At 44.2% G+C, this 18,890-nt stretch overlaps 1 protein-coding gene across 6 annotated transcripts in view; it reads left to right on the top strand.

The window, feature by feature from the left end:
* The first annotated feature begins 2,480 nt into the window (after positions 1–2,480).
* The window catches only part of PPP1R8 (protein phosphatase 1, regulatory subunit 8), a 19,672-nt gene continuing 3,262 nt past the window's right edge, over positions 2,481–18,890 (top strand). For 2 of the 6 annotated variants that reach the window (XM_011955540.1, XM_011955541.1), the window contains exons 1-6: positions 2,481–2,629; positions 4,500–4,560; positions 10,589–10,742; positions 13,194–13,414; positions 15,348–15,492; positions 17,767–17,831. In XM_011955540.1, coding sequence (XP_011810930.1) covers positions 2,574–2,629; positions 4,500–4,560; positions 10,589–10,742; positions 13,194–13,414; positions 15,348–15,492; positions 17,767–17,831 — 702 coding nt within the window. In that variant the 5' untranslated portion in view covers positions 2,481–2,573. Of the gene's footprint in view, positions 3,105–4,499; positions 4,561–10,588; positions 10,743–13,193; positions 13,415–15,347; positions 15,493–17,766; positions 17,832–18,890 lie in introns of all 6 variants that reach the window. The other 4 variants (XM_011955542.1, XM_011955543.1, XM_011955544.1 and 1 more) reach the window with 4 other exon arrangements.

Below are 18,890 nucleotides of genomic sequence, written 5' to 3'. Positions count from 1 at the left end.
CAACACGCCCGGCTAATTTTTTGTATTTTAGTAGAGATGGGGTTTCACCATGTTAGCCAGGATGGTCTTGATCTCCTGACCTTGTGATCCACCCATCTCGGCCTCCCAAAGTGCTGGGATTACAGGCTTGAGCCACCGCGCCCGGCCAACAAAAAATTTTAAAAAGTTTTCTGACCTCAATATGCTTCTAATGTCTTTAGATCTTATTCTAAGGAAATCTATTAAAGGCCAAGATACTAATCTCTTTATTGAGATACCAAAATCCAAAGGCAGCTAGTGCGTCAGTCTATTTTAAAAGGTTAAGGACCTAGATTGCTGCCCTCTAGTTTGCTGGTCTATACTGACATCATTGGTGCCCAAACAAAGAGCATTTTGCTTTATGAGGGCCTAGGTAAGCATAAGGTGCCATGTGTGAATATCTACTGTGCTAGAAACAGAACATGGCCAAGGAGTAAAGAATTAGAAGGGTAAGATGTAGCTTTTAGGTTTCCTGGGTCTATAGTCAGCAATGGAAGGATCACACAAGCTGAGAAGTTGAAAGACGAAGTTGCCATAAGATGCTATCAGGTCACTGCTAACTAGAAATGGCTTCAATACCACGTTATGCCTAAAAGGAGCATAGAACCTCAAAAGGCCCACACAATTTCTGTAGATGAAAGTATCTTGTTCTTTTCTGTTAGACTCAAAAGCTTTTGGGACTAATTCCTTCTCAAAAATCATGCCCTGTATTCAAAAGAGGGGGACACAGGATTATTTCTGTTTTCTTGAAACCAAGTTTAGAATTTAAATTTTTCCAGTCAGCCTAGTCTTACTTTGGAATCACAAGGCTGAAAAGGAGGATATTAACAGGCCATTTGATAAGTGATCTGATTAGTTGCCATCCTTGCTGGATAAGTTTATCGTGCTTTAAAGGCCAGAGGAAAAGGGGTTTCTCCAATCTACCTAAGAGTTGATCATCTTCAAATCCAAGTTAATGTTATATTGCTGTTACTTTTTGGATCATCTTGCTCCTTCTAAGTTATATTGCAGTTACATTTTGAGGGCTGGAGACTTCATCAAGGGCAAAAAATCTTTTGAATAGGCTGATTTTCTACAGAACCAGTAGCATGTAAGCAAGAAAAGAACTACTTTCATCATAGATTCCTTAACTTGCTGAGCAGTGCCTCTTTCTGGATGAACAGGAACTTAGCAATTGATTTATTTAAAAAAGGAAAAACCAGTCAGATAATCCTCCCAAGGCGTCTACAAAAGTGAAAAAGAGGGGCATCAGTTGCATGCTAATAATAAATATAATTATACCAACATCAAAGTGTGAGAGAGAATAGTGATTCATGAGCATGGCCTTTGGCATCATATAGGTTTAGGTTTTTTTATCCCACTCACCACTTGTTCTAGGGTGAAGCTGGGCAACTCGATCTCTCTGAGCCTCTCCTCTGGAATTATAATACCTAACTCAAGAGCCTTGTCAGGATTAGAGATGATCCATATAAAATACATACTTGCCAAGGTAAGTGCTCAACAGACAATGCCATTACAACCAGAGGCCCTGCTAATGGTCTCTTTCAGTCATCTGGTGATTTAGGGCAAGCCAGCAATCCTAATGCTCCCTTGCACTATAACCAAAAGCAAAAAATCCTTTTTTAAAAAATTAACCATTTGAGCCAAGCACAGTGATGATTTGGACCCCTGCTTTCTGACTGGACCTGCTCCTGGCTCCAGCTTGTCCAGAGTTTTCATAAACAGACCAGGTGACCCCTAATGCAGATTCCCTGATAATCTACAGGCCTAGACGTGTATTAGGAAAAAAGTGAGTAGAGTGCCACTTTTTGGAGAAGGGCTGGATAAGTAGAAACAATAATCACTCCTTTAGCTTCTCTGCTTTGAGGGCCAAAGGCTGTCGGTCTTAACCTAAACGCTGGAGGAGGATGCAGTCCCCAGATTTTTTCCTTCTCTTTTTTTTTTTTTTTGAAACGGAGTCTCGCTGTGTTGCCCTGGCTGGAGTACAATGGCGCGATCTCGGCTCACTGCAACCTCCGCCTCCCGGATGCAAGCGATTCTCCTGCCTCAGTCTCCCAAGTGGCTGGGATTACAGGCATGTGCCACTACGCCCGACTTTTGTATTTTTAGTAGAGACGGGGTTTCACCATGTTGGCAAGGCTGGTCTCGAACCCCTGACCTCCAGTGATCCGCCCGCCTCAGCCTCCGAAAGTGCTGGGATTACAGGCGTGGGCCATCGCGCCCGGCTTAGTCCCAAGATTTTAGAGCCCAGAAGCGTTTGCAGGAGGACGCAGGGAGAGACTGACTCCCCTCCCTACAAAGCCGCTTTTCCTTTGATACCTCCTGGCCAAGGAAAACCATACACCGGAGACTTCCAGAGACGGCCAACTCGCACAAACGGTGGGAAAAAAAAAAACCGAAAACCTCCTCCGTCCCTACTAGAAGCACTGACCCCGTACGCGCGTGCGTGCGTGAGCGTGCGTACGCATAGGCTGCTGGGATGCCGCTTTTCCCTTTTCGGGCTTCCAGTTTCCCGGCGTGCTTCGGGCCCGCCAAATGGGAGGGGGAGACGCAAGATGGCGGCAGCCGCGAACTCCGGCTCCAGCCTCCCGCTGTTCGACTGCCCAACCTGGTGAGTGGCGGGGCGGCCAGGGCTAAAGTGGCCTGGCCGGAGCTAGCCTGGGCTGGAAGGGCGGCTCTTTTTTTACTTTTCTGCTGCGAGCCGAACGGCTCAGAAATCCTGGAATGGTTGAGGAAAAACTGTTCGCTGCACCGGGCCGGGCGACGTGTTGAAGAACCGAGAGCCTGGAGCCCAGGCCCAGGAACTGAAGAAACAGGGGGTTGGGGGCTCAAAGGCGCTCACTTAGGCAGCCCCTTTGAGCGATTAGCCAGTCGCTGGAGCGCTTTGAGGCCTTTGCCCGAACTTACGCCCAACTCCTGACTGAGTGCCTGGTGCTCTCATGGAGCATCGTACCTGGCCCCTTCCTGTACGTCCCGAGCGCTCTCGAGCCAACCCCGGCCCCAACCCTACCTCTGAGCCCCGCATCCCTCTTTGGTTGCTGCATCCCTCGTGCGGCACTTTTCTGTCTGCCACAGAGAACACGACGGTAGGTTAGCGCCCTCCCTGCCCTCAGGGAGCTCCCAGTCTGTGGCACGAGTAGGCATTAGTAATGGCTGGCATGAACCCTTTTTATCCCTTCGAAAGTTCTTGGGAATAATGAAATAATTTGGCCTTTGAGTAGGGTACAAGTTGAATAAATATGAATTACCTTACAAGGAAACGCTTCAGAATTAAGAGTTTTTTTTCCTGCTGTAGGTCATCGCAGTGTATTGTTTGTTACTTGTCTCTGTCTCCCGTTATATTGCCATCCTCAAGGGCAAAGACTGCATCTTTGTATTCCCAGCTCCAAGGCCTGAGTCAGGCACATACAGAAAGTATATTTTGGATGTAACATTCCTCCTTTTTCCTGGACAAAATGGCCTTTTGTCCGATGCACTGTCCTTTCCATAGAGGAGGGGTTGGGGCAGGATTGTTTGAGATGACTGTGTTGCATCTTCAGTTAGCTAGACAAGGATACGTTTTTTTCATGTGCAAATCTAGAGGTTCTAGTGAGGTGGTTCTTTTTTCTAACTTCAAATTAGCAAACCCAAAAAGCAAGCAAATGTGTGGCTATTTTTTGGATCGCTTTGCACTTTTGTAATGGTTGCTTCAGTCTACAAATTCTATATCCGTTTTGATCCCTCGCTGTATTGATTTCAGACATGGACCAATACAGCAAACATAGTTAGAAAGCACTGTTTTGAGATCACCTACCCTTTCCTTAGGGTCTGGTAGGTACCAGGCACTGTTAGGTGCTTTGACATATGTGAGTCTCCCTTGAATGATATGGCTGTAGGAGTATAGAGGAAACTTACTTCCCTTAATCATGCTGTTGCAGAAAGACCTGTTCAAGGGTAACATATTCATTTGGTACCTGGTTTCATGGGGCATGATTTTGTATTGCCCTAGTTCCCTAATTATGCACCTCTGATTTGGTCTCAGAGCTCAGGACAGTACTCTTTGCTTATTCTGTGATGAGACAAATCTTGATCAGCCCCAAACAGCAACTAATTTATTCGATCTTTATATGATATTGGAGTAGGGGTAAATTTCAGATTCAAACTCCAGGTGACCAGACCACTCCAGCTATCGTACTTGCACTCTCTATGCAGCTCTTTCTCTGAGGTGAAGATCCAGTGTTAAAATGTAGGTTTCTTGGTGCTGCTCTAAATACAGATCCACTAAAATCTGTTTCAGAGCAGTTGAATCACTAGGGAAGTAAGTGTCAAACGTAGAATGGAGCTGTAATAACAGTGAAGTAGATGACATTTCTGCTTGAACATGAACTAATTATAGGCTGGCTGGTAGGAGAGCTGGAGCTGCAATGTTGAATGGGACAATGATTGTAAATTGCATTTATAAACTCATCCTGAAAATGCTTTTTTCTATTTTTATTTTTCAGGGCAGGTAAGCCCCCTCCCGGTTTACATCTGGATGTAGTCAAAGGAGACAAACTAATTGAGGTATGGAAATACATGTCTTCCTTTTTTGCCCACCACACAAGATTTTTGCCAGTGACTCACTTTTCCACCCCCTCTCCTGTGCTTTGTTTTCCAGCAATGCTGCTTTCTTTCATCTTGATTTTTTTTTTCTGTTGAAAGCACATGGTGACATCACACACTTAAAGCTTGTATCTACCACAGACACTCACTTTTTTGTGACTTCTCTCAAATGAATGGTTTTAATAGGTCATGCATCCTGTGGGCCCCAGTCAAACTGGAAGCCCTATTAGCTTGGTTAATTCCCTCTCCCTGAATACGTGGAGTTGTGTAAACTGTCCAAGGTATACAGTAACTGAAGAAAGTGAATGATACATGTTGAGTTTAACTTTTAAGTTAATTTTAAGAGATTCAGGCCCAACTCCTTATAAGAAGTATAGTAAACTAAGAAGACACTTACTCAAAAAGATAATGGAATTGTGGTGAAATTCATTAATTGATTCTTTGAAACATGTATTGAGTGTTTACTATGTGCCAGTTACAGTGCTTGGCTTACAGATTGCAGCAGTAAGCAAAACCAACATGATTTCTCTCTTCAAGTCGTCCAGTGGAAGAGACAGAATCACACCAAAAAATTACATAGTTATATTTGAATTAAGTACTATAAAAGTTTAGCAGAATTCGAGCTTTTATACAAGCCTCTAGAGAGAACACCACATAGGAGTTCAAGAGAACATGAGTTTTTATTAGCTATTAGTTTGCGTAAATTTTTTATAATCCTTATGGTATTATTTATTTACCAAGAGATGGATATTAAGCCCACCATGACCATGTAGCTGTGAGTCTCCCTGTATTAGACCAATTTTATATTTGCTTGCTCAGCTAGAATTTAGGTTCAAGGCCCCATTATTGAATGCAGTTTTTTCCTTGTGGTTTTTTGGTATTTAATAAAAATGTTGCAGTTCCATGGTTGCTAGATTGAAAAGCTATCTGAGATCTTTTGAAGGTTACTCTGTAAATATATTGTTGTCACTTTTGGGATGTTGTAGAGATGACCAGGTATTTTGCAAAGTATTAAGGCATGCATGAGTTTTAATGATTTCTCCTGTTATGAATACATCATGGACTCTGCCTGTCACAGAGAGCCCCTTTGTCATGGGTTCTTCAATCTTAAAGATTTAAAACTTCAAGATTATTCAAAGAAATAATTTAGCTAAAATATCTGTAAAACTTTTTTTTACTATAGATTGTTCCACAGTTACAAAATATTTGTTGCTAAATAGCACAAAGCTTGAAGACATACAGAGATTTGTTTCATTACTAGAATTTAGCAAATCTTTAGTTTGCAACAGGAAGAAACAGACAGGGTTGCCTAGTCTTAATGATAACATCACATTCCTTTGTGGAATAATTGGTATTATATTTTCAAAACAGTCTAACTTGCTAGACACTCCTCTGATCATTGGTTTCTATTAGCTGATAACGTTCTCTTTCGGTGTTGTTAAGTGTGCTGAGTTGCCACAAACTTGTCAAGTTACAATCTTCAGACATCACTGTATTCTTGAGAGGTGTAGACCTGAGATGTGCTTATTTTTAGATTTGAACTTAATCAGCACTTGATACTAACCTAGCTATCTATATCCTAGCCTTGTATCAAAGGCTTGTGATGTGTTGTGATAGCTGGGTTTAAGAAGTGCAACATTAAAACAAAAGCCATGAGTCTTTTAAGCCCAGTGTGTAAAGATACACTCTGAGTTATAACTCAGAGGCACAACTGGATAGCGGTACTGGCCATAGCTAGTCAAGAAGCTATGACTTTAGTGACTATTGAAAGCCAGTGCATTATTTCACTCACTTGGACAGAAGCAGCACATTGTTCAACATCTGACACATTTCCCTGGTTCTGAGACATACTGTTTTCTGTTAAAATTCCATTCATTTTGGCCAGGCGCAGTGGTGGCTCATGCCTGGCCTCCCAGCACTTTGGGAGGCCGAGGTGGGCAGATCACCTGAGGTCAGGAGTTCAAGGCCAGCCTGGCCAGCATGGCAAAACCCCGTCTCTAGTAAAAATAAAAAAAATTAGGTGCAGTGGCACGCACCTATAATCCTAGCTACTTGGGAGGCTGAGGCAGGAGAATCACTTGAACCCAGGAGGCAGAGGTTGCAGTGAATGGAGATTGCACCACTGCACTGCAGCCTGGGCGACAAAGCAAGACTCCATCTCAGGGAAAAAAAAAAATTCATTTTAATATTTCTGTAATTGGGATGCCTTTAATCCTGAATGTGTACATTTAATTTGGAGGCCCTCTCTTTTTTCCTCTCAAATCCCTAAATCTCTAGTATGTCTTTTGGCACCCTAGATTCATAGAAATTTAGTCATTGTTATTTTAGAGCCCAAGAGCTGGTGGTCTTTCATGTTCCTTCAGCCCAATCTGTGAGCACTGTGGTTAGCAAATTTAAGTTTGCGACAGCATAATCCATGTGCATATAAATATGAATGAGAAGTGCAATGAGATTCAGCTCGAATAGCTATTAGAGAAAACAAGTTGTTGAAATTTCTGGGCTCTCTCTTAATCCTGAAATAACGTCTTATTTTTAACTCAAGTCTTAAAAACCTTAGGTCAAAGCAGATATGAAGGTAACTGACTGATCTCCTGTCAGGCTGTTGTTGAATCTTGGTTCTCCATAGTAGTATGGGCCCAGAACAAGCTCTTCCAGCAGCAGATGGGCACTGCCAGATAGGGTTTCCCAGAGGTGACCCACATATCCAAGCTAGCCTGAATTAATTGAACCTTAAGGCTGAGCTTGAAAGAAACTGGCTAAGTGATTGTTTAAGGAAAAGAGTGTGACCCACAGTACTTATTCTCTTCTTAAAATATTCCTTGCCATATGGTGCATTTTTTGATGTAAGCAGAATGAAGAAAATATATAATGTGGTTAAAACAGCTTAGACTCGGAAGCCAGACAAATCTGAATTTCTAACCCAGCCCACAAGTATCTAACTGTGTGAACTTGAGTATGTTAATTTCTTTATGCTTCAATTTTGTCATTTATAAAAATAGGAAGAGAATAGTGTTACCACCTCATAGGGTGGTTGTGAGGATGAAATGATATAACGTAAAACTCATAGCATAGTGTGTGGTATAGAAGCGCCTAGCAGTTGTTACTGTAATCAGTGTTGAAAGTGTGCTTGCATGAGGTGTATCTTTTGGTTTTATAAGGGGAGAATAGTAGCCCATTGTGAGTTAAAGGACTTAGCCAGGAATGAAATACAAGCTTCTTGATTCCCAGCCTGGTACTAACTTGACTATACTCTACTTAGCTTTGTGCTATATTTTCTCAGGAATTTTAGGAGTATAGTGTGAAATGTGAACTAGAGTTTAGTGAGACCTCATGTTTAAAGGAAAAACACAGCATACCCAAATGACAGTTATTCCTCAAGTGCTCACACTAGATTACTAGACCACTAGCAGTGGAAGAAGCGTTAGCAATAATTCATCTAGAGTCCTTCATCTATAACAGTTCAGTTTATAACCGATCTGTGGCAAAGGCTTTATGGATCCAGGATTAAAAGAAATATAAGGACAGGTATAGCAAGTTTTTTATTTTTATTTTTTTGTTTGCTTGTTTTTGTTTGTGAGACAGGGTCTCGCTCTGTTGCCCAGGCTGGAGTGCAGATCTTGACTCTCTGCAAGCTCCGCCTCCCGGGCTCACACCATTCTCCTGCCTCAGCCTCCCAAGTAGCTGGGACTACAGGCGTCTGCCACCACGCCTAATTTTTTTTTTTTTTGTATTTTTAGTAGAGATAGGGTTTCACTGTGTTAGCCAGGATGGTTTTGATCTCCTGACCTCATGATCCGCCCGCCTCGGCCTCCCAAAGTGCTGGGATTACAAACATGAGCCACTGCGCCCAGTCAGCAAGTTTTTTATAAAGCTAAATTCAACTCAGGTGTAGCACAGTGGCTAACACCTGTAATCCCAGCACTTTGGGAGGTTGAGGCTGGCAGTTCATCTGAGGTCAGGAGTTCAAGACCAGCCTGGCCAACATGGTGAAACCCCATCTCTACTAAAAATGCAAAAATTAGTCGGGTGTGGTGGTGGGTGCCATTAATCTCAGCTACTCAGGAGGCTGAGGTAGGAGAACCACTTCAACCTGGGAGGTGGAGGCTCCAATGAGCTGAGATTGCACCAGTGCACTCTAGCTTGGATGACAGAACAAGACTGTCTCAAAAACAAACAAAAATACTTTGGGGCTATAGCAGCATGATTAGATTAGAAATAGGTGTTTACGCTTCATTCCTTTCCCAAATACACATTTGAATATTTTCTGAGAAGCAATCTTATTACATTTTTTTCAGTTTCACTAGGCTAAAAGCAATCTTGTTACTTTATAGACATGCATTGTGCTTCTTGTTTCCTAACTGATCTAAAATTAAGATCCAACAGAACCTTTTTTTGGAAGCCTGCCACTCTTAATTCAAATGTCAATCTCAGGCCGGGCACAATTCTGTTGTTGATCTTAGGCCGGGCACGGTGGCTCACCCCTGTAATCCCAGCACTTTGGGAGGCTGAGGCGGGCCGATCATGAGATCAGGAGATCAGTACCATTCTGGCTAACACAATGAAACCCTGTCTTTACTAAAAATACAAAAAATTAGCTGGGTGTGGTGGCACATGCCTGTAGTCCCAGCTACTCGGGAGTCTGAGGCAGGAGAATGGTGTGAACCTGGGAGGCGGAGCTTGCAGTGAGCCAAGATCGCGCCGCTGCACTCCAGCCTGGGTGACAAAATGAGATTCTGTCTCAAAAAAAAAAAAAAAAAAGAATTGTTGATCTCTTGGGGGCAGGCCACTTATGTCTAAAAGAATTAAGAGAAGTTGGCCCGGGCACAGTGGGTGGCTCACGCTTGTAATCCCAGCACTTTGGGAAGCCAACGAGGGCGGATCACGAGGTCAGGAGAAGGAGACCATCCTGGCTAACACGGTGAAACCCCGTCTCTACTAAAAATACAAGAAATTAGCTGGCCGTGGTGGTGGGCACCTGTAATCCAACCTGGGAGGCAGAGGTTGCAGTGAGCCAAGATCACGCCATTGCACTCCAGACTGGGTGACAGAGCAAGATTTTGTCTCAAAAAAAAAAAGTTGGCCCACCACAGTGGCTCACACCTGTAATCCCAGCACTTTAGGAGGCTGAGGTGGGCAGATCACGAGGTCAGGAGTTCAAGACCAACCTGGCCAGTATGATGAAACCCCGTCTCTACTAAAAATACAAAAATTAGGCCGGGCTCGGTAGCTCACGCCTGTAATCCCAGCCCTTTGGGAGGCTGAGATGGGCAGATCATAAGGTCAGGAGTTCGAGACCAGCCTGGCTAACATGGTAAAACCCCATCTCTACTAAAGGTACAAAAAATTAGCCGAGCATGGTGTCATGCACCTGTAATCCCAGCTGCTTGGGAGGCTGAGGCAGGAGAATTGCTTGAACCCAGAAGGTGGAGGTTGCAGTGAGCCGAGATTACACAATTGTACTCCAGCCTGGGTGACAGGGTGAGACTCTCTCAAAAAAAAAAAAAAAAAAAATATTAGCTGAACTTGGTGGTGCATGCCTGTAGTCCCAGCTACTTGGGAGGCTAAGGCAGGAGAATTGTTTGAACCCAGGAAGCAGAGGTTGCAGTGAGCCGAGATCGTGCGACTGCGCTCCAGCCTGGGCAACAGAGCGAGACTCCATCTCAGAAACAAAAAAGAGAAAGAAGTTATTTTCATACCAACACTAGACAATTAAACACTATATTGAGGAGATGAATTGCCATCCATTCTCAAAAAAAAAGTTAATTTAGTAAATTATTCTGAGTGCTTTATGTTGAAGAATAACGGGAGATATTTTTTTCTCCTTGGAATGGATTTTTCTTTTTTGGATGCAAGGAGATGGAGTTATTACTCAAATCAATCTAATGGAAAGGAATTTTATCTACTCAAGATTCTCTATTTGATTGGAAGAGTTTTTGGTAAATGCTGTTGAAACAAGACTTAAGTAATATTTAATTTAATATTTATTTAGAAACTGATTATTGATGAGAAGAAGTATTACTTATTTGGGAGAAACCCTGATTTGTGTGACTTTACCATTGACCACCAGTCTTGCTCTCGGGTCCATGCTGCACTTGTCTACCACAAGCATCTGAAGAGAGTTTTCCTGATAGATCTCAACAGTAGTAAGTAACTCCCTCCCAATTCACATGTTATCTTTGGGCAATATGAAAATGCTCTTTGGGTTCTTTAGTTTGGAAATTGTGTTTTATGGAAAAAGTTAATGTTTGGTTTTTAAATCCACCCTTCTCTATTTCTGTGATTTTTCTGTTTTCCTGAGATAATTGATAACTGACTGTGGAGAGAACAGGGGTTTGGGGAGCTGTCCTGGGGGAATCAATAAGCAAATATGAGCTGGGTGTGGGGGCGCACACCTGTAGCTACTCAGGAAGCTGAGGCAGGAGGATCACTAGAGCCCAGGAGTTCAAGACTGCAGTGAGCTGTGATCACACCACTGCACTCCAGTCCGGGTGACAGAACAAGACCCCATCTCTTAAAAACAAACAAACAGGCCGGGCGCGGTGGCTTACGCCTGTAATCCCAGCACTTTGGGAGGCCGAGGTGGGCGGATCAGGAGGTGAGGAGATCGAAACCATCCTGGCTAACACGGTGAAACCCCGTCTCTACTAAAAATACAAAAAAATTAGCCAGGCTTGGTGGCGGGCGCCTGTAGTCCCAGCTGCTCGGGAGGCTGAGTCAGGAGAATGGCGGGAACCCGGGAGGCGGAGCTTGCAGTAAGCTGAGATCGCGCCACTGCACTCCAGCCTGGGTGACAGAGCGAGACTCTATCTCAAAACAAACAAACAAACAAAAAAGAGCTGGGTACAGTGGCTCACTCCTATAATCCCAGCACTTTGGGAGGCCGAGGTGGGCGGATCCCCTAAGGCCAGGAGTTTGAGACGAGCCTGGCCAATATGGTGAAACCTCGCCTCTACCAAAAATACAAAAATTAGCTGGGGGTGGCAGCAGGTGCCTGTAATTCTAGCTTCTCAGGAGGCTGAGGCAGGAGAATCGCTTGAACCCAGTGGGTGAAGGTTTCAACGAGCCGAGATCGCGCCACTGCACTCTGGCCTGGGCAACACAGCAAGATTCTGTCTCAAAAAAAAAGGAAAAGGAAAAAGGCACCCAGGAACTATCGACCATGCATGTTCAAGTGTTTATAGAACCATAATAAATTGTGATTCCGTTTAAGCAAAAGCTATGATTAGCTCCATTAATGTAATAGAGCAGCAATATAGGGCATTTTAAGAAAGCTTGTCTTGAGGAAAATTTCATTATTCTGGTTCTTTATTCCATCTCTGTTTTGTTTTGACTATGAATAATGCCAGTTTTAATTCCATAAGCAAGGCCAGGCATGGTGACTCACACCTGTAATCCCAGCACTTTGGGAGGCTGATGTCAGTGAATCTCTCAAGCCCAGGAGTTCAAGACCAGCACGAGCTATGTAACGAGACCCCCGTCTCTACAAAAAATACAAAAAATTAGCCCTGTATTGTGGAGTGCGCTTATGGTCCCAGCTGCTTGGGAGGCTTAAGTGGGAGGATTATTTGAGCCCAGGAGGTGGAGGTTGCAGTGAGCCATTGTAGCATGACTGTACTCCAGTCTGGGTGACAGAGCAAGTCCTGCCTCAAAAAATAAAAATAATCCATAAGTATTAATTAATTGGAGTATCCATAAGCATACACCAATTAATAAGAGTTTAAACTTCACATAAGATAATCCACAGAAATGCAATTGAGATTTAACTGCATGGGGCCCTGAAATTTGTTCATTTTGCCCATGTGTGAATACAGTGTAAAATGTAAAGGGTCCTGCCTCTTGGGAATATCATGTTGGATTCCACCACTCTCCTCCTACCACACACAAACATACACTCGCACATCACCTTCATCTGCTTGTGTAACGGTCTTAGAGAGCTTTGTCTCGCAAATACTTATCTTTTCTCTCCCATTTTATGCAGAATGCCAACAGAGGAAAATATTCAGAATCTATAGTAGGATTTTGGCTTGCTTTGGCATTGATATTGCACCTGTTTCAGCCAAGCTCTTTCTTGTCCTGGGGAAAACCTAAGCTGGAAAAACTGCCACCAGGCCAGCAATTTCTCTATTCCTTTGACTTGGGGCTGGAGAGGGAAAACTACAGTGAAGCCCAGCTCCTGCTTTGGGAGGCATGGCTTCTGCTGGGTTGGAGCCATTCTTGTTTGACCTAGAATGGAGCCAAGCCTGTGTGGCAGCAGGGAACGGGCAGTGGTATTTGTTATTTGGGGGAACAATAGGTCTGAGGATATAAGAAACCCACTGAGGAGATTCAAGGCTCAGTGAAGGAGTTTCCTTCTCACTGTAACACATGATGGATGTGGTGGACCCGGTGCCATTTTCATTTTTTAAAAAGCTGGAATTTTCTGACCACGATCCTGACTATGGCATTTTTAAAATAAATTAAAAACAGACAAAAAAGCAAAACTGATGTGCTGGGGGGAAGCTGACCTCATAAGAGAGTTGGCGATCATACTCTCCCTTCTAAAACTCGGGTTGTTTTTGTTTTCCCCCTTACGTTTCTGATTTGGTTGTTCCCAGCACACGGCACTTTCTTGGGTCACATTCGGTTGGAGCCTCACAAGCCTCAGCAAATTCCCATCGATTCCACGGTCTCATTTGGCGCATCCACAAGGGCATACACTCTGCGCGAGAAGCCTCAGACATTGCCATCGGCTGTGAAAGGAGATGAGAAGATGGGTGGAGAGGATGATGAACTCAAGGGCTTACTGGGGCTTCCAGAGGAGGAAACTGAGCTTGATGTAATTCCCTGTTTATGTCATTGTTTTGTCTTTGGGGACCCTGGTTTTTGGAGTATATAGCAGTTCTATGTAGCTGGAAATGCCATTGACTTAGCAGCAGGGGATTCTCTTGAGTCCAGTAATGGGCCTTTGGCAATCTGATGTGGCCAGCTGTGACACCTCTCAGAGAGCCACGTTGTATGGATTTGGTTGTGTATCACCAGGCCTAACAAGGAGGCTGGGTCACAGCCACTAGACCCCTTGAGCTGTTTTGTGCACTTTCACTGGCTGTTACAAGCTAAGACTAGAAGCTACATTTCTCTGTCCCTTGACTGCTTAGAGCTAATGCTGTCCAAGGTGGTAGCCACTAACAATATTTCAAGTATTATGTAGTCACATAAGTGTTGCATAGTATAAAGAGAGAATGTTTTCATCCTCACAAAAAGTTCTGTCAGCACTGGCTTGGAGAGACTGACACTTTCATTCATTTATATAGCTTTTTTTGGTGCTATCTGAACAGCTCAGGAATCTTCTGAATAGAACCAGACTGCTTTTGTTCTTATGGGCCTCACTGTCCTGAGGGCCATGAATTTTATAAGATTTAATTTTAAGGTGCTGGAAGTTTTCCTTTTTTGAGGCTGACCCCAGTAGTTTGGTGTGGCTATAGTCCTTTACATGTCTGTCACTGCACTGGTGTGATCGGTCTGTTCAGATAGACCAAATGCAATCATGTCCTTAACCACTGACCCGCATTTACTATTCCTGTACACCAAGGCAGTTTCCTAGCTCTTAGGAAGAAAAGCACAATAGAAATTCTACAATTTAGGCCGGGCACAGTGGCTCATGAGCACCTGTAATCCCAGCACTTTGGGAGGCTGAGGTGGGCGGATCACCTGAGGTCAGGAGTTCGAGACCAGCCTGACCAACATGGAGAAACCCCATCTCTACTAAAAATACAAAAAAGTAACTGGGTGTGGTGGCGCATGCCCGTAATCCCAGCTACTCAGGAGGCTGAGGAGGAGAATTGCTTGAACCTGGTAGGTGGGGGTTGTGGTGAGCCAAGATTGCGCCATTGCATTCCAGCCTGGGCAACAAGAGTGATATTCCATCTCCAAAAAAAAAAAAAAAGAAAGAAATTGTACAATTAAGAAGTCGTTTTGTTTTGAAGAAGTGGCTTCATAGCCAGGGACCTTGCTGGCAGTCACTGTTGCCCATTTCCCCTTCAGGCCGCCTCTATCCAGGCTGCTGCTGTGCTTCCATGGTTCAGTATGCTAGGTACTCCCTGGATCTTCATTCTTAAGACATTTAGAATATCTCAAACTGGTGGTTTGTACCAGAAGGGAATAATTTCAGTGGATTGGGAAGAGGCAAGCAACAGAGCTAAGGTCATGTTAATTATTGAGATAGTTATTTATAGAACTGGGGCCAGACACAGGATGGGGAATGACAAAATATTAACGCCAAAATTAAGTGCACTAGCAGTGTCCTTAATTTTAAAGGAGAAAGCTACTAGAAAAGAAGCAGCCAATTGTCCTTTTTCATCTCAATTTTGTTACTTAAAAACAATTCTTGGCGTTCCTCCCAGCCACATTTCCTTTTAATTCTCAGCTTGTGTGGGCATGAAGACATGATAGCCTTTCTTCAACAACAACAACGAAACACAACTCAAGGGTATTTGCACAGATGACCTGTTCTCAGCTCAAGGCCCTTTACCTCCTTTTGAATATCACTGCCCCACTAATCAATGAGGATGTTCCACATTCTTTCTAATGAGACTTGAGACTTGTTAGTATTAGTAGTCTCAGGACAGTATGAATCTTCTCTAAATGCAGAAGAGTCTCAACTCCCTTTGGAGGTCAAGATTAGCCCCTCACTGACCTTTATTTAGTATGATTTTCTCCATCAGATTCCCTTTGTACTGACTGCTGTCTTTCCTGTATGAACCCTGGCTTAGAACCTGACAGAGTTCAACACTGCCCACAACAAGCGGATTTCTACCCTTACCATTGAGGAGGGAAATCTGGACATTCAAAGACCAAAGAGGAAGAGGAAGAACTCACGGGTGACATTCAGTGAGGATGATGAGATCATCAATCCAGGTGAGGTATCTTCCTAGTTTATTCTGATGAAAAAGCTATGGTTGGCCCGGGCGCAGTAGCTCATGCCTATAATCCTGGCACTTTGGAATGCCGAGGAGGGTGGATCACTTAAGGTCAGGAGTTCAAGACTAGCCTGACCAACAAGGTGAAACCCCATCTCTACTTAAAAAAAAATACAAAAATTAGCTGGGCTTGGTGGTGCTCGCCTGTAGTCCCAGCTACTTGGGAGGTTAAGGCAAGAGAATTGCTTGAACCCAGGAGGCAGAAGTTGCAGTGAGCCGGGATTGCACCATTGCACTCCAGCCTAGGTGACAAAAAAAAAAAAAAAAGAAAAGAAAAAGCTGTAGTTGGTCAGGCATAGTGGTTCACGCCTGTAATCCCAGCACTTTGGGAAGCTGAAGTTGGTGAATTGCTTGAGGCCAGGATTTCGAGACCAGGGTGGCCAACGTGGCAGAACCCTGTCTCTAAAAAAATACAAAAATCAGCCAGGCATGATGGCACACACCTGTAGTCTAAGCTACTCAGGAAGCTGAGGTGGGAGAATCGCTTGAACCTGGGAGGCAGAGGTTGCAATGAGCCAAGATCGTGCCACTGCACTCCCACCTGGGTGACAGAGTGAGGCTGTCTCCAAAAAAGAGTTTCCAGGGTTGGACCTAGAAATGTATGCATTTTTTAGTTTTACTTTGGTGTGTATGTAAGAGACAAGATCTCATTTTGTCGCCCAGGCTAGAGTGCAGTGGCACAGTCACAGCTCACTACAGCCTTGACCACTCAGGCACAGGTGATCCTCCCACCTCAACCTCCTGAGTATCTGGGACAACAGGTGCATGCCACCACGCTCAGCTAATTGTGATATGTTTTGTAGAAATGGGGTTTCATCATGTTGCCCTGGCTGGTCTTGAACTCCTGAGCTTAAGTGATCCTCCTGCTTCCATCTCGCAAAGTACTGGGATTATAGACATGAGCCCCCGTGCCTGGTTGAAATTTTTATTTTTTATTTTTTATTTTTATGTATTTATTTTTCGAGATGGAGTCTCATTCTGTCACCTAGGCTGGAGTGCAGTGGCGCAACCTCGGCTCACTGCAACCTCCGCCTCCTGGGTTCAAGCGATTCTTCTGCCTCAGCCTCCCAAGTAGCTGGGATTATAGGTGCCCGCCACCATGCCCGGCTAATTTTTAGTATTTTTTAGTAGAGACGGAGTTTCACCATGTTAGCCAGGATGGTTTCAATCTCCTGACCTCATGATCCTGACCTCATGATCCGCCTGCCTCAGCCTCTCAAAGTGCTGGGATTACAGGCATGAGCCACCGTGCCCGGTGTGTTTCTTTCAATAACAAGTGTTTCTTTCAATAACAAGCGACCTCATTGAAAATAAGATTACAATATCTATTAGGGAAGCGATTCCTTCTCTATCGCTATATTAAGTTAACTGGGGCTTGGAGTAGTTTTCTCTAGTAGTGGTACATAAGTTAGTGCCTCAGCCTGTTTCCACACATTCACCCTTCAGTGAGAAAACTCCACCATCCTTGGCGATCCAGCCTAGTCATCCCCTCTTCTCCAGAAACACTGTTGTGTACTTCTCTTGAAGCACCTTTGTGTGTTGTAGCCTAGCTGGCTCTGTAACTGTGAGTTCATCAAGGATGGGACAGTATCTTGCTCTTTATTTCCTGTGTAGACAGGGTTATCAGAGCCTTTAGTGCAAGTCTTGCTTATATACAGTTCAGGCCATTCAAGTCAAAAGGCCAGGTTCAGTTTGAAGCCCTGGCTTTGAATCCAAAATCTTTTTTTTTTGCTAATAAGCAGGCATTAGCAAGGCGTTTGATATGTAACCTCTTGACATGTCATTGTTTTGTCACTGATATGGAACTGATAATGTCTACTCTTTTTTTCTTTCCCCTCAAAAGAGGGAAGTATAAAGAATGGGAAAGAACTTGGGGAAAGGCAGCACAGCACAGTGGTGTAGATCACAGGCCTGATTCGAAGTACTTGGACTCAAGTCCTGGCTCCTGTCCTCTCCATCAGAGCAACTGGGCCAGTCACTTTGCTCCTCCAAGCCTCAGTTTGCTTTCTCATCTACTGAATGTTGATTATGGTAGTACCTACGTCACAGGGTCTTTGTGAGGATTTAGCACAATGCCCAGCACCCAGGAAGCACTCTCTGTGTTTTACAATTTTAACATGAGTTGTTGTGATGGTTTGTTTGCAGTGACCCCTGTGCCCTTATTCCTCCCAGTAAAGTACCAACCCAACCCTGCCCTCTTCTCTTTTTGCAGAGGATGTGGATCCCTCAGTTGGTCGATTCAGGAACATGGTGCAAACTGCAGTGGTCCCAGTCAAGGTAGGAAGCACATGAAATGCCATACAGTCTGTGTTTAAAAACCTGCTCTTTAGGCCAGGCACGTTGGCTCATGCCTGTAATCCGAGCACTTTGGGAGGCCGAGGTGGGCAGATCAAGAAGTCAAGAGATAGAGGCTGGGCACAGTGGCTCACACTTGTAATCCCAGCACTTTGGGAGGCCAAGGCAGGCGGATCACCTGAGGTCAGGAGGTCAAGACCAGCCTGGCCAACATGGTGAAACCTTGTCTCTACTAAAAATACAAAAATTAGCTGGGTGTGGTGGCACATTCCTGTAGTCTCAGCTACTTGAGAGGTTGAGGCGGGAGAATCGCTGGAACCTGGCAGGCAGAAGTTGCAGTGAACTGAGATCGTGCCACTGCACTCCACCCTGGCAACCGAGGGAGACTCCGTCTCAAAAAAAAAAAAAATAACCTGCTCTTTATGTGCTATTGAGTGAGTGCTTAATTTTAAAATACATACCATGCTCCTCTCCCATTTCTCATTCTGTGGAAATGAAATCTGTGTTTAGGGAATCCTGGAGTACCACAGAAAGGCTGTAGGTAACTAGCCAGCTTGATGTTTCATGTAAATCACGTGCAATGTGAATCTGTAAATTCATTTTCCAGAGGGGTGCAGAGAGAAGCCCGCCTTCTTTTGTCCTTTCTCTCTGGCCTCAAAGTAAGCTGTTAGGTAGAGAAGATGCATTATTGCAGTACCACACGATTTATCATGCCTTTATTTTATGGCAATGGCACAGATAGGACTGTCAGCCCAGATGTGGATTAAGTTTAAAGATCAAGTATGTTGAAGAACCAAGAGGTAGAAGTTACGGAGATGCTCTGATCGTTCAACATGTGGAAGAACTACCAGATAGCCAGAACTGTCCAAACAGCAACACACTTCCTCTTAGAGTAGTGAGATCCCTGTTAATATTAAGAAGGTGATTAGAAGATGCTGGTTAGAGATGATATAGAAATTGTTTGGCCGGGCGCGGTGGCTCAAGCCTATAATCCCAGCACTTTGGGAGGCCTAGACGGGCAGATCACGAGGTCAGGAGATC

This window comes from Colobus angolensis, unplaced genomic scaffold, assembly GCF_000951035.1.
Source record: "Colobus angolensis palliatus isolate OR3802 unplaced genomic scaffold, Cang.pa_1.0 Scaffold4, whole genome shotgun sequence".
NCBI classification, from domain to species: Eukaryota; Metazoa; Chordata; class Mammalia; order Primates; family Cercopithecidae; genus Colobus; species Colobus angolensis.
This window is presented reverse-complemented; position numbering and strand designations above follow the sequence as displayed.